This window comes from Castor canadensis, chromosome 1, assembly GCF_047511655.1.
Source record: "Castor canadensis chromosome 1, mCasCan1.hap1v2, whole genome shotgun sequence".
Classification (NCBI taxonomy): Eukaryota; Metazoa; Chordata; class Mammalia; order Rodentia; family Castoridae; genus Castor; species Castor canadensis.
Genome location: NC_133386.1, coordinates 94746265 through 94766159, shown reverse-complemented (window position 1 = coordinate 94766159; position 19895 = coordinate 94746265). Strand labels below are relative to the sequence as shown.

Sequence of the window (19895 nt, the reverse complement as noted above, 5' to 3'; positions counted from 1 at the left end):
TCCATTCACATTGTTGTGCAGCCATCACTGCTACCCATTCTTCTATTTGATTTTTATCACATAAACCCCAGCCGAAATCCTGCTTTAGTCACAGACTGAAATTTATGGACCACGAAAGTTTCTCCTGGATTAGTCAGAAACAGAAGCGCGAAATCAATGGGGTAAATTCTGTTAATGGAATTTAAGAGCCAAAGGCCTACTTCATCCGTCCCCTTTTGGATGCCATCAACCGAGAAGCTACCAGGTCAACATCCACAGATCGCCCCAACCACAATTGGTTCCACAAAGGCCCCCGCAGCTTCCTTTTCCACTGCAAAAACTGAGTAGCTCAGGGATCCGGGACTATAAAGAGGATGAAGAGAAAAAAAGCAGAAAGAATGACGCGAGGAAAAACCGCTAGTGTTAGCATTCCTCTGTGCCCTCTTCTGGCTCGCTGTTCTCCACCAGCCTTCATAGCAGTTCCCTAAAACCCCTGGCCGACGCGCGTTTTATTGACGCAATCCTCCCACTCTCGCGGGAACATGGGTTGTGGGATCTGGGTAGGGCGAACAAATCCAGAAATCTCAGTTGGCGCCGGAGCGGGAGTCCCGGCTCAGGCTCCTGAGGGGCGGGGCGCGAGGCTCGAGAGGGGCGGAGCCTATTCTCAAAGAGGGAGGGAAGAGGCCGGGGGAGGAGGAGGGAGGTGAGAAAATCCGGGGGCGGGGCTGCGAGGCCGGGGACCTGTTGATCGCAGGTATCGCTGGCTGGTCCGGGCTCCCTCGGGACTGAGGCGACTGCGCATGCTCGCAGGCGGCGCTGGGCCAGGAGCCGGGCGGCGGTGACGAACCCGCTTCTCGGCTGCGGTGGTTGCGGCGGCTGCGATGGCGATGTGAATGGGCCCGGGGCGGGATGGTGCTGAGCCGGGTAGGGCCGTCTTCTTCCAGCTGGAGTCAGAGCTCCTCCATCCGACAGGAGGGGGAAGAGGCCGAGAGGCTTAAGAGGTGAGCCCCTAAGTGTCGGCTCCGGCCCCTCCGACTCGCGCCACCGCGACCCCTCCCTGCGAGCCCTTTTCCCAGGGGCCAGGCAGGAAGCGGCCTCCTTCTCGTCGTCCCTCGCTCACCCGTCCGCTCCGGCCTCGGGTGCCCCGCGGTGGAGCCGGGTCCCAGGCCCGCTGAAGGTCGGTGGGGACGCGGAGTAGGGCGATCTCCCGGAGGCCGGGTCCGCGACGCTGCCGGCCCCGCCGCGCCCTCGGCCGGCCTTCCCCGAGCCTTGTGCTTCGGTGTCCCTCCCTCACCGGCCCTCGCCCCGGCTCCGCCAGTCGCCGCGTGCTCCCGCGCCCCTGCGGGTCTGCCTGGACCCCGCGCCCACGCGCCGCCTCGCCCGGTGCCCGGCGCCGAGGCGCGGTGCCCGCCCTCGGGTTCTTCCCTTGTGCCGACTGTGTCAGCCTCCCTTCCCAGCTCCGTGCCGTCGCCCACGGCGTCTCACCGTCACCGCTGTTTTCCTCCTCTTGGTTCTGCATCTTCCCTCTCCTTTGTTAGTCGCTGATTTTCTTTTCTGTCTTTAAGCATCGCTTTGCGCTGGAGTTCATTCCTGCCCCACCTCCCCCTCCCCCGGAGGCCTTAGCTCTTCTTTCGTGCTCTGCTTCGTGGCTTTCCGTCCAGTGGCCCCTGTCTTCCATCCTTGTCCGTCCTGGACCCATCTCTAGTCTCCAATCTTGATTTTTTTTCTTTTTTCGTCTAAAACTTTTTTTTCTATTTGTTTAGATCGAGCCTCTTAACATGGACCCATTCGTTTTACTTCTTATTAAATCCCCGAATTGTTCTAACATGCTTTTGTAGTCTCTTCTGCTTTCTTAAAGCTAGGTGTCCGATCGATACTTAAGCTGAACTAAGGTCCACCTTCCAATTTAATAAAATTGCTTCATCTTCCTTCACCAGCTGGAAATACCATCAAAAGAGTGACAGTATTACTGGTCGAAGCTTTAATTTTTAAGACATATATTTACTTGTCATTCCAGCTTAGGCTTCGTGGTATTTGTTAAAGGTTGATCCACAAACAAGCTCTTAAACTTTGGGGATTTTATTGTCTTCCAGTAAATACAGTTGTTCAAGAATTAATTTTAAATGAAATTTTAACAAAATTTGCTTTATAAAATCTACTATCAGTTTGGTATGTTATACACTAGCATTGCAATGGGTTGTATTATTTTCCCAGGTGTCACTGTTCTCTTTAAAATGCAGACAGGTTTTGCTAACTTAAGAATTAGTATGCCTACTGAAGGAGAAATGCATGGGAATAGAAGTATTACATTTTCGAATTGGACAAAAGAACTTTCTGAACAGGTTTGGAAAAATTTTCCCCTATTTCATTCTGATCAAGATTTGATTTGAAAAATATTTCTTTTTCTGTAAATAATGGTGTAGTATCTTATTTTGGAGGCATCTGCTGAAGCGATTATTTTCAGTGAAGTTTGCCTTTATTCTAGGGTTGAAGATCAGCTGGATTATGTATTTCATTCTGGAATCTCAAAGCAGCCCACAAACAGTAAATTCTTCTTTATGTTATCTATGTCAGGTAGGAATTAAGTTTTTTTGATTCTATTTTAAGCAGGGGAATACCAAGACAAAAAAGTGTAGTTCCTTACTCAAAGTATTTAGAGGTAATAGTAGAAGGGTCTGGTGTCATTAAACCACACTACTTTGAGAAGACCCAGCAATTACTGTGTTTGGTATGAACTGAAGAACTCCTCAGCTTTTATTTCTTTCTCTAATGATTTTTCAAATACAAATAGAGAACTACAGTTTCTAAAGAAGCTTGTGCTCCTTAAAGACAAGTCTTTTTAAGTAAATATTCACTTTAAAAAATAATCTGTAAATTCTTACTAGTGTAGTGAGTTGATTTGTGCTCTTAGATATTAAAATAAGGATTTATGGTATTCAACAGGCACAAGACTAAATGTCAAAAGATTTGATGTTGACTCCTGACATTAGTTGAAGCCACTTACCCTCTACACCTCAGTGTCTCCACCTGTAAAACGTGGGTAATAAAGGTGGCCACCCAGTAATTTCCCATTAGCAAGCCCTAATCATTTAAACATGCTTAGGGCCACCACAAAAATTACCATATAAATACTTAGTTTTTGTCTCTCTAATTTTAGTCTGTATAGTAAGAGGATGATTACTTAAATCCATTAAGTTCAAGCGGAAACTTTAAATTTCAGATCTCTATGAGAAATCTAGTAGAATGCTAGTGAACTATGGACCAGTCTAGATTAATGTTCACATATAGTGAAGCAGACACTGCAGCATTCAGTATGTGAAACAGATATATCCTTGTTTGCCAGGAGTTGATAATGAAAGGCGCTGTGAGTTATATCATTGTTTACCATCTTTATTTTCTGTATTTTCACTGTTTTCTGTAAATATAGACCCTTGAGAGTGTGCCTGTGGGGTGGCAGGGAGGCAGGGGGATTATTTAAGGAATAGGAGGAACAGAGATTTCCTTTGTTTTGATTCTAGATATCAAAAACTACTTATATAATGCTTATTTAAGTAAATGAATGCAGATGGGCAGATAAATTTGAAGTGAGTAGGGATTTTTTGTTTTGTTTTGTTTTATGAGTTACTCATCAGGAAGATTTAGAAATAGATAGGAATGAGAAGCGGAATGGTAACATAGAACATTCTTCAATGGACCTGGTAGTTTTTCAGAAAAGTTACATAGCACAAGTTGTCAGGCAGATAACAGGTTTTTCAGAAGGAATACAGTAAAGCAACTCCAAGTGGATTTTAGCATTTTAAAGATTGGCAGTTTTTAACACATACATACTTGGTTTTATCAATGACATGTTAAATTTAAAACAGAAATTAATCTCTGTTAACAGAAAATAAAGGTGTCGAGCATATTCTACCATTAAAAGATAACTCCTACTTGAATAATCCCTTATACAGTTCTTGTTTTGTTGAAACAAACCTTACATACTCTCTCTCAACCAAGAAATCATTCTGAGAAAATTATAGCATATTTCCTAATACGGGATTAAATCTTCAGACCATTCAGAATACGGAAAGTATTCTTAAAGTATGTTGTTTATATAGAAATTTATTGATAGTAGGCTGGAACATTTCTACTAAGTTTTATTAAATATCCCTTTGCTATAATTCTTAATTTTATCTGAACTACAATTAGTTTAGAATTTTTGAATCCCCTTGAATATGCCTTACAGAATGCAAGTGCAAAATTCATGATTGCTTTTAGAGCAGTGTTAACTAGAACACCCACTCTTTGATTGCTTCAAATTAATTGCTAGTAAGTCAGAGGCTTATTTTAGGAATACTGCTGTCTGTAGATGTCTAAGGAACAAAGTCAGGGATTATTGTCAATCACGATTTAAGACCGTGGAAGCCTTCATATCTTTTACCATCACTTTTGGGTTTTGGAATTGAGAACCCCAGATTTTTAGACTATTCTAATCCACACTCAGGTTTAAGGCATAAAATTAGTTTTGTTTTCCTCAGGTGGATAAGGTTAAAATGTAGGCTATCTCCAGCCCCTTTATGTAAAATTAATAACCATTCTGTCAACATATAATAACAACAAAATGAAAATGCTTTGAGGGGTCCCATTTTGGAAGAAGAATTCTGATATAGTCCTCATGCAGAGTGAGCCATGGAAATGTTAGTTATGAGGGAAATCAGTAGAAAAAGTTCTTTGAGTAGATAGTTGAAGTATTTTTTTCCCTAAGACCTAAAGATACTAATTGGAGTTGAGTTGGAGGCAGTCCTTCTCCTTTTAAGGTCCTCTGACCTATAGGTGATGATGTTTTCAAGCCATGCAATTGGAATTTATTTGTGCAATAAATAAAGAGTGTGATAAAATTAAATCAATATCAACTATTTATTGAGCACTGAATGCCATGCGTGTGCCTTGTGTATATTATCTTTTAAGCCTTACTTTTGAGCTGGAAATTACACATACTATTCCATTTGAGAAAACTGAGGTTTAGGTAGTCTAAATTAGAATTCTGGTGTGTCTGATGTCAAAGTCACTAGTAGAATAAAGAAAACAAAGCATAGAGTATCAAGAAAATATTGTTTGTTTCTTCAGAATATTTTTTAGAAAGAAGGTTATAATTCTTTTCAGGCTTAGAGCTTTGTTTTCTATTGAGATAACTAGTAAGAAGAAATATTTTGAGTATTGCTGAGAGGATCCCAGAACTAGATAATTATTATGGTTCTTTTCCTATTAGGAGGATAACTAGGTTTTGGCAATTCTGGCCATTCTAAGCATATTCAAAGGCATTCTATCTTATGTTACTGGCAGGTTTTATAACATAGATATGTCCCTAAAAAGTTTGTATGAACTGTTTTTAATAAATTAAATCCTATTTTCCCTTTGTCCAAATAACATTGTAAGTGGCTTTCATTAAGTGTCACATTAGAAGCAATGAAAGTTCTTACAAGTTCTTTCTCTCTTTCTTTATTTCATTCTCATATAGTTAATGAGCCATGGAAATACTCTCAAACAAGTACTATGGTTCCTTCTGTATTGTGTTTAAAAATTGTTTTTATTGGTCTTTTATTGTTTTAACACAGTTTTCTAGCATTAGTTCTATTTTTTGAGATCACTTAATTTTTTTTTTTTTTTTTTTTAGCGGGACTGGGGTTTGAACTCAGGGCTTTGCTCTTGCAAAGCAAGTGCTCTACCACTTGAGTCATATCTTCAGTCCATTTTGCTCTGGTTATTTTGGACATGGGGCATCCGGAACTATTTGCCCATGCTAGCCTCGAACTTCCATCCTCCTAATCTCAAGCCTCCCAAGTAGCTAGGATTACAGGTGTGGGCCACCTGCACCCAGTGAGAATGCTTACTTATTAATGTAAAGGTCAGTTCTAAAATTATTAACAATGTATTTCCCTGTTAATAAAGAATTATTTGAACACAAATTTTAAAGAAATTGGAATTAAAGTTACCTTTAAAAATGGCTGTGGGGTATGGGAAATTTGAGGATTTCATACTTAGGAAATACTGTTAATTACATGGGATATTGAATATTGTTCATTAAGTGTAATTTTTTTCATTAGCATTGAATTCTGATTTCAGCCTTTCTTTTGGTAGCTCATGGCTTGATGATCATTACAGCCTTTCAGGTGTGGATTTTAGAATTTTGCAGGTGCTAGTGGTGGCCATGGAGTTTAACATGTTTGAATGAGTTAGGCATCTTTTGTATTATTTCTTTGCTATGTGACCTTGAATAAGTTTGTAAACTTTCTGCTCCTTAGTTTCCTCACCTATAAAATGGAGAAATAATAGTGCTTTCAAACTTTCAGGAGAATTAAATAAGATAATGTAATTAAAGCCGCTGCTGCAAGAGTTGATACACCAACAAATTTTGAACAGCTATGCTAGTTTTTTTATTCAGGTTTTTTTTGTTTTGTTTTGTTTTTTTGGTGGAATGGAGTTTGAACTCAGCACCTTGCGATTGCAAAGCAGGCACTCTACTACTTGAGCCATGCCTCCAGTCCATTTTCCTCTGGTAATTTTGAAGATAAAGCTTCCCAAACTATTTGCTTGGGCCTGCCTTGAACCACGGTCCTCCAAATTTCAGCCTTCCGAGTAGCTAGAATTACAGGTGTAAACCACCAGCACCCAGCTTTGGTTTTTCTTTTGATTGTCTTCAGTTTATTGCTTATGGCCTGACTGGTGAAGATTAGATCAAAGAGCCTTATGTGAATTATAGTTCTACTGTGTCCTAGGTGAGTGGGTCTTAGGAAAGTAGAAGATGAGTACGCCTTCCACCAAGATACCTAACTTCCTACTCTCCTTGGTCTGGTACAGACATGACTATTGTAAAAATTCATTGTTACTTACAAGAGAACATCATTCTTTAGACTGTAAGCTTTCTAATTATTCTTTTAGAGAGGCCTAAAAAAAAAATCAACACAAAATTTTGACTAGCTCTATCGAATGCATTGGTTTAACACCTCAAACTACAAAATTTATCTGTTTCCATCATATGCCTATTTAACTACATACATCAAATATTCTTCTCTCCATTGGTTCCTTATCCTAAATCTCAATTACAGTTCCCACCTATCTATCCTGTTACAGTGTGAGGCCTTCATCTAGTTGAATGTCAATCGTTTGTTCCTTTATTTAGTACTACTTTCCATGTGTATCATAATGTGATCCTTGCACTATATTGCATATGCACGTGTTAAGGCGTATATATTTTTTGTACAAAAGATGGCTCCAAATCCGAGCTTAGTATGTTAACTAGTAATCAGCTGAAAAAAACTGAACTTTTTCCTAAGGCCAGAAGAAAAAGTGAATATGCCATACATAAGGAGAAATGATATCTGTTGGCAAAAAAGGGCTTTTCAAAGGGAGTTTTATAAAGGTAAATTGGTTCATAGGAGATATTTTTCTTACAGGTGGTATCTTTTGAGCATCATTATTTGGATTATCAGTATTATATGCTCTGAATGTATTTGGTTTTTTATTCTTTAGGTTGACAAGGAGGCCTGGAATCTCCCATTTGTTCAACTCCTTTTCCCTCTACCTTAGTTTAAAAAAAACAAAACAAAAACTTAGGGCATCAGTGGTCACATAGTTGAAGAGTCAGGACTATTCCTTGTTTTCTGTGAGAGGAAGTGAATATCCTCTGTGGTTTCCAGTCCCTCTTGAGGGACCTGTGAGCTGTGCCTCTTAGTTTCAGGTGTTTCCATATCCTCTTTTAGGTTCTGAAGTGTTAATGGTTTCTGACTGAATTTAGGGTGGTATTTTAGGATCACTGTGGATGGTGTTGGAGTATTGCCCACATTTTTCCCAGTATCCATGTCCAGGCTCTCCTTTGTAGGTACTAGATGTCTCTCAGATGATCTGATGGAAGTAGTTATCCTTGTAGTCTTAGAAGCTATATGTGGTTTATTTCTGGGGTAGTTACCATACACACTAGCAGTTAAAGGGAGAGCTTGGTATTTCTAGGCTATGCTATCTAGTAGAATATGTGAGACATGTAATTTAAATTTTTCTAGTAACCACATTTAAAAAAAATTTAAACAGGTAAAATTATTTTGAAGATAATTTAACCCCATGTATCCCAAATATTCAAGATGTGATCCATATAGAAAACATCAGTGAAGTATTTACATTGCTTTTTTATTAAGTCTTTGAAATCCATTGTATACTTTATACTCGCAGCATATCTGTTAGTACACTGCCTTTTTTTAGTTCTCTACTTTTTGTTTCATTTTGATTTTTGGTAGTACCTAGGTTTGAACTCAGCGCCTTAACATTTCCTGAGCAAGCGCTCTACTACTTGAACCACTCCTCTAGCCCTAGTTCTCTACTTTTTTTTTAATGATTAAAGTAAAATATCCTATCAATGTTTAATGGAAAAATACATTACTTCAGTATTGTATTTAAATTAATTTAAAATTAAATAAAATAAAACTTCAGTTCCTCAGTCACACTAGTCACATTTTAATTTTTGAATAGCCACTTGTTGATTGTGGCCTCTGTGTTGGACAGAGCAGCTCTAGAATACTAAGAATAACTTTCTTTGAGAGAAAGCTAACTTTTCCTGAGACATTACAAGAAAATTAGTTCTTTCACCCTATTAGTTTGATTGACAGTTTGATACTCTTACTATCTTTAAGAGTATTTGGCATAAGTTTCTCATTTAGTATTGGAGTTATATCATATTTGGGGTTCCCCACTGGTATCTTGGATTGGAGCTCGTAGTTTGCTCCACTGGATTATGTGTTAGTGGTCCCTTTTGACTGACCTCCAGATTATTCGATTTTAGACTGGTTTACTATGTCCTGAAGAATGAATGATTTAGTCCAGGGTAAGTCAGCTTTACCCTATAGAGTAGGTCAGATTCTGATAACTTCAGAGGCTCAGATTAAAGTGATGGGTTGTGAGCCAGTCAAGACACTATGCAGGAAGGCTCTGAAACTCTGGTGGTTACAGAAAGTTCCTTGACATGGGGTCTCCCATGTATCATCAGAGTAAAAAGGAAAGGAGTCCTTTCAGCAACAACTTTTTAGTGGCGCTGGAGTTTGAACTCAGATTCACACTTGTTGGAAAACACTTGATCCACGCGCCCCAAGTCATTTGCATTTTTAGTTTGTTTTTTAGAAAGGGTTGCTGGCTAACTTTGCTCAGGGCTGGCCTCTAACTGCTGTCTTACGCTCTCTGCTTCCCAAGTAGCTGAAACCTGGAGTAGCTGGGAATATGGATATAAGCTACTGTGCCCAGACAACTTCACTAGTTCTTGAGAGAAGATAGACACGATTTTTTGGCTTATCTGTGGCATAAGAATAAGACTGAAATTTCAAACTGTTAGACCACAGAATGAATTTGCTCTGTGGTTGAACTTTGATTTGAAGTACATGTAAATTTGTTGTTGTTGGTGGTGGTGGTTGATTGGTTAATTAGTTGCAGTATTTAAAATTAAGATTTCACCTTTAGAAAAATGTCTCCCAACTTCATCTTGAAGACTTAAAAATCCTTGATTAGCGCCAAAGTAGCAGTAGCTTTGCTTTCTGTGGGTGGATAAAGATTAGTTTATGACCAAAAGAAAAAAATCAGACAGCTCTCCTTTAACTCAGACAGTCCTTGAAAAAGTTCTGTCTCTGCATCCCATCTTTGAATTTTTTCTTCTAACAGTATATAAAAATAAAAACATTTCTGTTGTTTTGGGGAAGGTAATGAAAGTCACAGTGATTTATTAGCACATTTATTTATCTATACGTGCTTATGTTTGTATATAATATTATATTAGTTGCAGGTTTCTATTTAGAGGGTATTCTGTAAGAAAGGAAGGATTTAAGGAAAACTAGATAGCCATAATAAAACAAAAAGCATAGCAGGATATGAGAGTAAGGATGGAGATAACTGAAGAACTACTGATAAAGAAATTTTATCATCAAAATTTATTCATGCACATCTCTGTTTTCAGTATATCAAGGTAATTCCCTTTTCCAAATTGATCTGGTTTATATAGGAGAAAAATAATTAATAGCTAATATTTATGGGGTTATTAATGTTAGTGTATTAAATATTCCTTAAATATTAAGTCCCTACCGTATGTCTGGCAGTAGGAATTTATCAGTGCACAGATTAACTAGAATTTTCTGCCTTCACAGAGATAACATATATACAAAAGACATACAGTAAAGAATAATAAGGCCAGTGGTGGTGGTTCATGCCTGTAATCCCAGCACTCAGGAGGTTGAGGCAGGAGGATCAGGTGTTCAAAGCCAGCCTGGGCCACACAGTAAGACCCTGTCTCAAGTGGGGGGTGGGGGAGAAAGAAAAAAAAGAATAATAAGTAAAAATTTTAATGTGTTAGATGAAGATAACTGCTTAGGAAAAAAATAAAGGAGGAAAGACAGGTTATGCCAGGAGCAGTTACTATTTTAGATAGTGTGAGCAGGAAAGGCCTAATTGAGAAGTTGGTATTTGAGTCAAGACCAAAAGGAGGTAAAGGAGTGAGTCATGTGAATATATGAAGGGGAAGAGTGTTCAGGAAACAATGAGTGCAAGGATCCTAAGGCAAGACTATATATAGATATATAGATATATATCTATATATCTATATATCTGTATAGATACATAGAGAAAGGAAGCACGTGTACTTGGAATGAGCATTGTGGTAGGAGATGAAGTCAGAGAAGGTATTGAAGATCAGATAGTGTGGAATAGATTGGTTGTATTTCTGGTGTCAATGAGTGAAAAGACATAAAAGTCTTAGCAGTCTAGGCAGGTAAAACATTCAGGAACCCAGAATCCTTCTGTCCTTTTACCATTCTCTAATTCATGTGATCAAAACTAGGTCACTGTCTATAAGGTAGTTCAGCCTATAAAAAAACAAAGGCAGGGAGCCAGTGGCTTATACCTATAATCCTTGCTACTTGACAGGCTAAGATTGGGAAGACCTCCAGGCCAGCCTGGGCAAAATGTTAGCCAATAGCTGGGTTGTACACCTGTCACCCCAGCTCCAGCAGGAATTACAAAATAGGAGTATTTCCGTGCAGACCATTAAGACCAGAAAAAAAAGGGCTGGAGGCGTGGCTCAAGCAGTAGAGCGTAAGTGTGAAGCCCTGAGTTCCAACCCCAGTGCTGCCAAAACAAACCAAAAATAAAACAAAGGCAAAATGAATAAACAAGTGAGGCAAATCTTCCATGTATCACTAAAGTTTATATTCCATGGGTGGGATCTCTTGATCACATTCCTGGGGTAGACTCACTTGGCATAAGAGAAGTTGGGAAATGAAGTCTCAGGCTGGGTGACCATTTGGCTAGGGAGGAGAAAAAATGGAAATGACAAGCAGTGTACCACAGATATAGCTAGACAAATATCCATGTGTATCCTATTGAAACCAGCCTCCCTTCCCCAAGGAAACAGCCAAGGGGCCATCCGCTTGTATAAATCCAAGCTCCCTGGGAGATACAGTACTTTTCTGTTAGATCTGCAAGTCCTATTATCTGTAAACAAAACAGTTATCTGCTCTGCCTTCATCCCTCCCACACATACCCAACATTTTGTGGTGAATCACTCATACTGGGGCTTGAACTCAGGGCCTATACCTTGAGCCACTCCACCAGCCCTTTTTTGTGAATGGTTTTCTCAAGATAGGGTCTTGTGAACTATTTGCCCAGGCTGGCTTGGAACCATGATCCTCCTGATCTCTGCCTCCTGAGTAGCTAGCATTACAAGCATGAGCCACTGGCACCTGGCAGGAAAACAGTTGTTTTTTTTTTTTTTTTAAATGTTAGGCTAAAATTTCTTTACCAAATACAATTCTGTAAAAAACATAATAAGATTTTGGGGTTGGCAGAGTGGCTCAAGTGATAGAGTGCCTGCTTAGCAAGCATAAGGCCCTGAGCTCAACCCCTTGTGCTGAAAAAAAAAAAACGTTTGTCTTCATTCAGCTCTATGTGCCAGTAACTAAACTACACTTAAATTCTTTTCTGGATGTAGTCTTATTTACTTCTCTTTCTGCACCCAACACATTTTATTGGCTTTATCTTAATGAGGTGCATCTTCATCCCTTGTTTTAATGCCCAAGGTCTTAAAACTAGATGAAACAATAGGTATTGTGTGGATGGCAGCATCCTTACCTAATCTCAACCATGGGGCTGAATCCCTATGTTTTGTCAAAAAGTATTAGAATTCCTTTGAGAAAGGTACTAATCTTGACGTGGGGTATAGCAGTAGTTGGCTGCAAGGCCTTGCATTTTGCTCTCTTATTTCCTTCTATGCTTACTAACTAACCAATGCTTGCCAAGGTAAACATAGCAAAGAACCACCAACACAACCATAGTTGTGGTACTTTTCTTCACATCTACTTTTCCAGGGACTATAGACTTTTTATAGACACCCGGTTCTGCAAGTTATTGTAGACAACAGTTTTATCAGTTGTTTTTCTCCTCATAATAATATATTAATATTATATTAATATTAATGTATAATAAATATGCCTGGTGCATAATTACTAAGCTGTTGACCCATATTTTATTTAGGATTTTGTTATAGCTGTAACCTAATTTTGATACTCATTTCTGTATTAAAGATCAACCTGCTATAAGAGGGATCCAAAAATGAAAAGAGCTCCAGTGAGAATAAAATTTATTTCTGTTTCTTATCATTGACTTAGTAGTTTAGGTGATTGGGGTGCTGTGTGCCTAAAGGGAATGTAGACATGAGGAAAGGAAGGCAAATTAGACCTGAGTATCAAATCTTAAGCCTATCTAAGGGATCTGAGCCTAATCTAAGGGAATGTAAACATGCAGACATGAGGAAGACAAATACCAAAATGTTGGATCTGAGTCTCAAATCCTAACCATTGTGCTATACCTAGCATATTTATCTCTTTCTCTTGGTTGTTAGCTCTCTGCATCAGGAACTGAGCTATACTTTGTAATCCCTAGCCCACAGTAGGTGTTCAACAAATGTTTGAATGAACACCTGTTTTATATCTGAGGAAGTTAAGGTGTGGAGACTTGAGCAGACTTGACTCAGGTTCACAACCAGAGCATGTTTAAACCAGTCACACAAGAAAGTATAAGTAAACTGTCTGAGACAGTGTTATTTCCATGAGATGAAGAATGTCTTCTATAAAGATAGCATTGTTGTGATCTACATTGGTTGTTATTAATGTGATTATTAAAGTTGAAAATTGCTTTGAAAGTCGGCAAGGTCTAAATGCTTATGATGGAGAGAAGGAAAATATCTATTGAAGAGTGAACATAGTCCTCATCTTAACGTTTTTGGTACTTAACCTGATTATAGCAAAGGCAAAAGATTTTTTTTTATTTAAGCAATTTTTGAAACATGAGAAACCTATAGCATAGTCAATCTTGTCAAAATATTTTAAATGGCTCATTTATGCACATACATGCATATAAATGCATATAAACACACATACATGAAATTTTGAGAATTACTTGTTTTACTCTGAGCTAGTAAAAAAAGATGAGTTCTGTATTTTAAAAATTAATAATAGGCTTATACTGTTTGGGGTATTCATGAGGATTGTTTCTGAACCACTGAACTAAGAAAGTACTCTGTTATTGTACTTTTAATTATACATAAGTGAATCCTTTAATAGAAATATAATAGTTAATGTCGATATTAGTGAAATTGTAATTTATTTCTAATCTTTATGGGGGATATTCTATATAAATTGAGAATATTAAGTAGTAAACCATAGGTTTCCCTTAGATAGTCTTTTTGAGACATTGCTTTTTTGTTATAGGGGGAACAGTGTATTTTTAACAAGTATCAGTAACTAGAAGTACAAGATTGATTATTTAACAATGTTAAAATGAAGTTTTGATCAGCAGAGGTAAGAATATAAGCATTTCTTTTGTACTTTATTCCTCGATTGGAATATTTGCTAAATTTCAGTGAAGAACTATTTCAAGAACTGAAAGGTCTGAGATTTTACCTCACTTGCAAATTAACAAATTAGTCTCTTACAGTGTCCTAATATTGGCAGAACATGAGGCTTCTGGATCAAAGACAAAGATGGCTTATGCTCATGGCAGTAACTAGAGTACCATGTGACACCTATGTATTAGTAGGTTATAGTATATGAGAACACCCTGAGCCAAGGGAACTTTGATCTTTATAATGGACAATAAGCCCACCTGATTTCTGCATTGGAGGGAGACTTTATTACATAGAAGAGGACACAGATTTGCTTTTATTCTGCTGCAAGACACTATCTCTGACTTTTAAAACTATATGCTATACAAACGACCTTTTAAAGATAGTCTGGAACCAAGGCTGCAGTGTCTCTGCATGTAGAAATGCCAAAGAATAGTGGAGAATTGTTTACCAACATTTTTTACTCTAAATTGCTTTTTAAAATATGTGCTATTGGGCTGGTGGAGTGGCTCAAGTGGCAGAGAACCTGCCTAGGAAGGATGAGGCCCTGAGTTCAAACCCCAGTACCACCAAAAGAATAAAATAAAATATGTGCTATTAATGATTGTTAGGTTTTTTTCCTGAAATAGTGAAAAGATGGGTGCTACTGAAATACCCAACACCAGGTTATTGTTTAACTTATAACATGCTTACAGTAGAGTGGTCACAATTAACAATTATACCTGTATTGATTGACTTAAATATTCATCAGAAGATAGGTGAAATAAGCAGGTTATAAAATTATATGTGATTGATCCAACTTTTACAAAAATTATACTAATACACATGTGAAGAACATACAACAAACTATTTCAGCGGATGGAATTAATATTTTGTTTGTCACTAGTCTGTTTCCTTTTATAACCTCTTTGAAAATGAGTAGGCTTTTATAATGAAGGAAAAAAGTTAAATTCAAAAGTGCTAGTCATCACAGAAAAATTATTTCATGTATTTCAAGGAGGATTAAAGAATGTTAATTCTCATTACTGGAGTTACTGTTATGTGCAGGGTAGAACTAGAAGAGAATAGAGAGTAGTGCTGTTTAGTAAGGACAGATTCTGGTGCTAATTGGTTGGTTTAGGCTAAGTCAGGCACAGCAACTAATTAATTTTTTTTTTTGGTGGCACTGGGGTTTGAACTCAGGGTGTTGTGCTTGCTATGCAGCAAGCTCTACCACTTGAGCCATTCCACCAGCCCTGCTTAATTTTTATTTTCTGCCTATGTGTCATACTCTGAAACACATTTAAGTAGTTGTATTTTTATAAGTTGGCATTTTTGTTGTGCTTTTTATGATTTTTTTTCCCCTTTCTTTAACTAGGTGCTGTTACCAGATTTGTCCTGTGGGTATAAATTAAAAATGACTGAAGTTCAAGCAATGGTAGAATTCTCTGTAGAGCTAAACAAATTCTACAATGTGGATTTATTCCAGAGAGGGTATGTATTTTAATGTAAAAATGATATATTTTGCTTAAGATAAGATACACAGTTTTAATTTAAATTTAATTACATACTTTTGTTCCAGCATATATAAGGAAAACAATGAGCTTTAGTCAAGTGATTTTTTTCTGAGAAATTTTATTTGTTAAGTAGATAATTGGGAATTATTCACATGCATTTAGTAAAAATTCTGAGTATATTTAACGTGTGCAAATAATTTGTACTGAACATTAGGAGGACTACAATGAAAGCGTGCAGTCTCATTTTTGCTCTCAAATGCTTAGCATATCATGGAGAAAATAAGTTGTACACACAAAATAGCTAAGTAGAAGTACAAAGCATGTATGATGAATCTTCAATAAGTATATATAAGGAGGGCTCTAGGAATTGGAGCAGAGGGAATCTTTCTGGGTTAGTCTGTTAGGAAAGTCATTATGGAGGAATTAGGATCAAAGTATGCATAAGACTTGGGTAGTAGGAGAAAGCAGCATGAATCAAGAGAGTAGTGGAACCAAGTCTTGTAGATAGAATATTTAGGAAACTGGGTGTTTTCTAGGAGAATTATAAAAGAAAGGTAATAAAGAAAGACAAGTTTATGCTTGTGAACTTCCAATGTCTGGAGAAGAGTTGACACTGGGGATTTGGGTAGCCACCAGTCATTTCCAAGTAAGAACAAAATTATCACTATTTTTACAACCAGCTCTTATTAACATGATGAAGACTTTGGTATGTTAGAGTGATGGATGCATAGAAGAAACAGAAATACAGGAAAAAATTTAGGACATTTGCAGTTACTCCATATATGAATATGGTCTGTAGTGAGTGGTAGTGGGTTCTGTCTAACAGGAGTGCAATAAGAGAGATCTGCTGTTTGTTTTCACTCTTTTTATTACTATACATTAATAGTACAGGAAGGGTTTCATTGTGATGATTCTGTAGATGTGTACTGTATACTTTGTACAAGTTTACCCCCTCTACCTGAAAAATCCTCCCTCTACCTCCCCTTCTTCAAACAGTGTTTGGTGGGTTTCATTATGCTATCTTCATACATACATACGCGCATGTGTGTGTGTTTGTGTGCGCATGTGCTTTGATCTTTTCACTTCCCTTTCCTCCTTCCCCCATGAGACTCACCCCCTTCTTCCAGACAGTCCCCCTTTTACACTCAAGTTCCATGGTTACTGTTATCATCATCATCATTTTAGGTTTGGATTCCACACAAAAATGAAAACCTACAGATACTTGGCTTTTTTTTTATTGTTTATTCATATGTACATACAACGCTTGGGTCATTTCTCCCCCCTACCCCCACCCCCTCCCTTACCACCCACTCTGCCCCCTCCCTCTCCCCCCCACCCCCTCAATACCCGGCAGAAACTATTTTGCCTTATCTCTAATTTTGTTGAAGAGAGAGTATAAGCAATAATAGGAAGGACCAAGGGTTTATGCTGGTTGAGATAAGGATAGCTATACAGGGAGTTGACTCACATTAGTTTTCTGTGCGTGTGTGTTACCTTCTAGGTTAAATCTTTTTGATCAAACCTTTTTTCTATTTCCTGGTCCCCTTCTCCTATTGCCCTCTGTTGCTTTTAAGGTATCTGCTTTAGTTTCTCTGCGTTAAGGGCAACAAATGCTACCTAATTGTTTAGATGTCTTACCTATCCTCACACCTCCCTAGTGTGCTCTCACCTTTATCATGTGCTCAAAGTCCAATCCCCTTCTTGTGTTTGCCCTTGATCCAATGTCCACATATGAGGGAGAACATAGGATTTTTGGTCTTTAGGGCCAGGCTAACCTCACTCAGAATGATGTTCTCCAATTCCATCCATTTACCAGCGAATGGTAACATTTCGTTCTTCTTCATGGCTGCATAAAATTCCATTGTGTATAGATACCACATTTTCTTGATCCATTCTTCAGTGGTGGGGCATCTTGGCTGTTTCCATAACTTGGCTCTTGTGAATAGTGCTGCAATAAACATGGGTGTGCAAGTGCCTCTGGAATAACCTGTGTCACAGTCTTTTGGGTATATCCCCAAGAGTGGTATTGCTGGATCAAATGGTAAGTCAATGTTTAGCTTTTTAAGTAGCCTCCAAATTTTTTTCCAGAGTGGTTGTACTAGTTTACATTCCCACCAACAGTGTAAGAGGGTTCCTTTTTCCCCACATCCTCGCCAACACCTGTTGTTGTTGGTGTTGCTAATGATGGCTATTCTAACAGGGGTGAGGTGGAATCTTAGTGTGGTTTTAATTTGCACTTCCTTTATTGCTAGAGATGGTGAGCATTTTTTCATGTGTTTTTTGGCCATTTGAATTTCTTCTTTTGAGAAAGTTCTGTTTAGTTCACTTGCCCATTTCTTTATTGGTTCATTAGTTTTGGGAGAATTTAGTTTTCTAAGTTCCCTATATATTCTGGTTATCAGTATTTTGTCTGATGTGTAGCTGGCAAATATTTTCCCCCACTCTGTGGGTGTTCTCTTCAGTTTAGAGACCATTTCTTTTGTTGAGCAGAAGCTTTTTAGTTTTATGAAGTCCCATTTATCTATGCTATCTCTTAGTTGCTGAGCTGCTAGGGTTCCATTGAGAAAGTTCTTGCCTATACTTATTAGTTCCACAGTATTTCCTTCTCTTTCCTCTACCAACTTTATAGTTTGTGGTGTGATATTAAGATCCTTGATCCATTTTGAGTTAATCTTGGTATAGGGTGATATACATGGATCTAGTTTCAGGTTTTTGCAGACTGCTAACCAGTTTTCCCAGCAGTTTTTGTTGAAGAGGCTGCTATTTCTACGTTGTATATTTTTAGCTCCTTTGTCAAAGACAAGTTGGTTATAGTTGTGTGGCTTCATATCTGGGTCCTCTATTCTGTTCCACTGGTCTTCATGTCTGTTTTTGTGCCAGTACCATGCTGTTTTTATTGTTAGTGCTTTGTAATATAGTTTGAAGTCAGGTATCGTGATACCTCCAGCATTGTTCTTTTGACTGAGTATTGCCTTGGCTATTCGTGGCCTCTTCTGTTTCCATATAAAATTGACGGTAGATTTTCCAATCTCTTTAATGAATGTCATTGGAATTTTGATGGGAATTGCATTAAACATGTAGATTACTTTTGGGAGTATCAACATTTTTACTATGTTGATTCTACCAATCCATGAGCATGGGAGATCTCTCCACTTTCTATAGTCTTCCTCAATCTCTTTCTTCAGAAGTGTATAGTTTTCCTTGTAGAGGTCTTTCACATCTTTTGTTAGGTTTACACCTAGGTACTTGATTTTTTTTTGAGGCTATTGTAAATGGAATTGTTTTCATACGTTCTTTTTCAGTTTGCTCATTGTTAGTGTATAGAAATGCTAATGATTTTTCTATGTTGATTTTATATCCTGCTACCTTGCTATAGCTATTGATGATGTCTAGAAGCTTCTGAGTAGAGTTTTTTGGGTCTTTAAGGTATAGGATCATGTCATCTGCAAATAGGGATATTTTGACAGTTTCTTTACCTATTTGTATTCCTTTTATTCCTTCTTCTTGCCTAGAAGAATTGCCTAGCTCTGGCTAGGAATTCTAGTACTATGTTGAATAGGAGTGGAGATAGTGGGCATCCTTGTCTGGTTCCTGATTTTATAGGGAACGGTTTCAGTTTTTCTCCATTGAGTATAATGCTGGCTGTAGGTTTGTCATACATAGCTTTTATAATGTTGAGGTACTTTCCTTCTATTCCTAGTTTTCTTAGAGCTTTTATCATGAAATGGTGTTGGATCTCATCAAAGGCTTTTTCTGCATCTATTGAGATGATCAAGTGGTTTTTGTCTTTGCTTCTGTTAATGTGGTTTATTACGTTTATTGATTTTCGTTTGTTGAACCACCCCTGCATTCCTGGGATGAAGCCTACTTGGTCATGGTGAATAATCTTTTTGATGTGTTGTTGAATTCGGTTTGCCATTATTTTGTTGAGGATTTTTGGATCAATGTTCATTAAGGAGATTGGCCTATAGTTCTCCTTTTTTGGAGATGTCTTTGCCTGGTTTTGGGATAAGTATAATACTGGCTTCATAAAATGTGTTAGGCAGTTTTCCTTCCCTTTCTATTTCATGGAACACTTTAAGGAGGGCTGGTATCAGTTCTTCTTTAAAGGTCTGATAGAATTCAGCAGAGAATCCATCAGGTCCTGGACTTTTCTTTTTGGGGAGACTCTTGATTGCTTCTTCAATTTCACTTGTGTTACAGATCTATTCAGGTGATTAATTTCCCCTTGGTTCAGTTTTGGATGATCATATGTATCTAGAAATCTGTCCATTTCTTTAAGATTTTCAACTTTATTTGAATATAGGTTCTCGAAGTAGTCTGATGATTTCCTGGACTTCCATGGTGTTTGTTGTTATTTCCCCTTTTGCATTCCTGATTCTACTAATTTGGGTTTTTTCTCTCCTCATTTTAGTCAGGTTTGCCAGGGGTCTATCGATCTTGTTTATTTTTTCAAAGAACCAACTTTTTGTTTCATTAATTCTTTGTATGGTTTTTTTGGATTCTGTTTCGTTGAT

General features: G+C 38.0%; 1 protein-coding gene across 14 annotated transcripts in view; it reads left to right on the top strand.

Annotated features, from left to right (window-relative positions):
• The first annotated feature begins 696 nt into the window (after positions 1-696).
• Fam135a (family with sequence similarity 135 member A) overlaps positions 697-19895 on the top strand; it is a 105460-nt gene continuing 86261 nt past the window's right edge. For 3 of the 14 annotated variants that reach the window (XM_074080312.1, XM_074080287.1, XM_074080281.1), the window contains exons 1-3: positions 697-980; positions 2465-2553; positions 15240-15355. In XM_074080312.1, coding sequence (XP_073936413.1) covers positions 2485-2553; positions 15240-15355 — 185 coding nt within the window. In that variant the 5' untranslated portion in view covers positions 697-980; positions 2465-2484. Of the gene's footprint in view, positions 981-2464; positions 2554-13746; positions 13839-15239; positions 15356-19895 lie in introns of those variants that run through there. The other 11 variants (XM_074080369.1, XM_074080365.1, XM_074080329.1 and 8 more) reach the window with 9 other exon arrangements.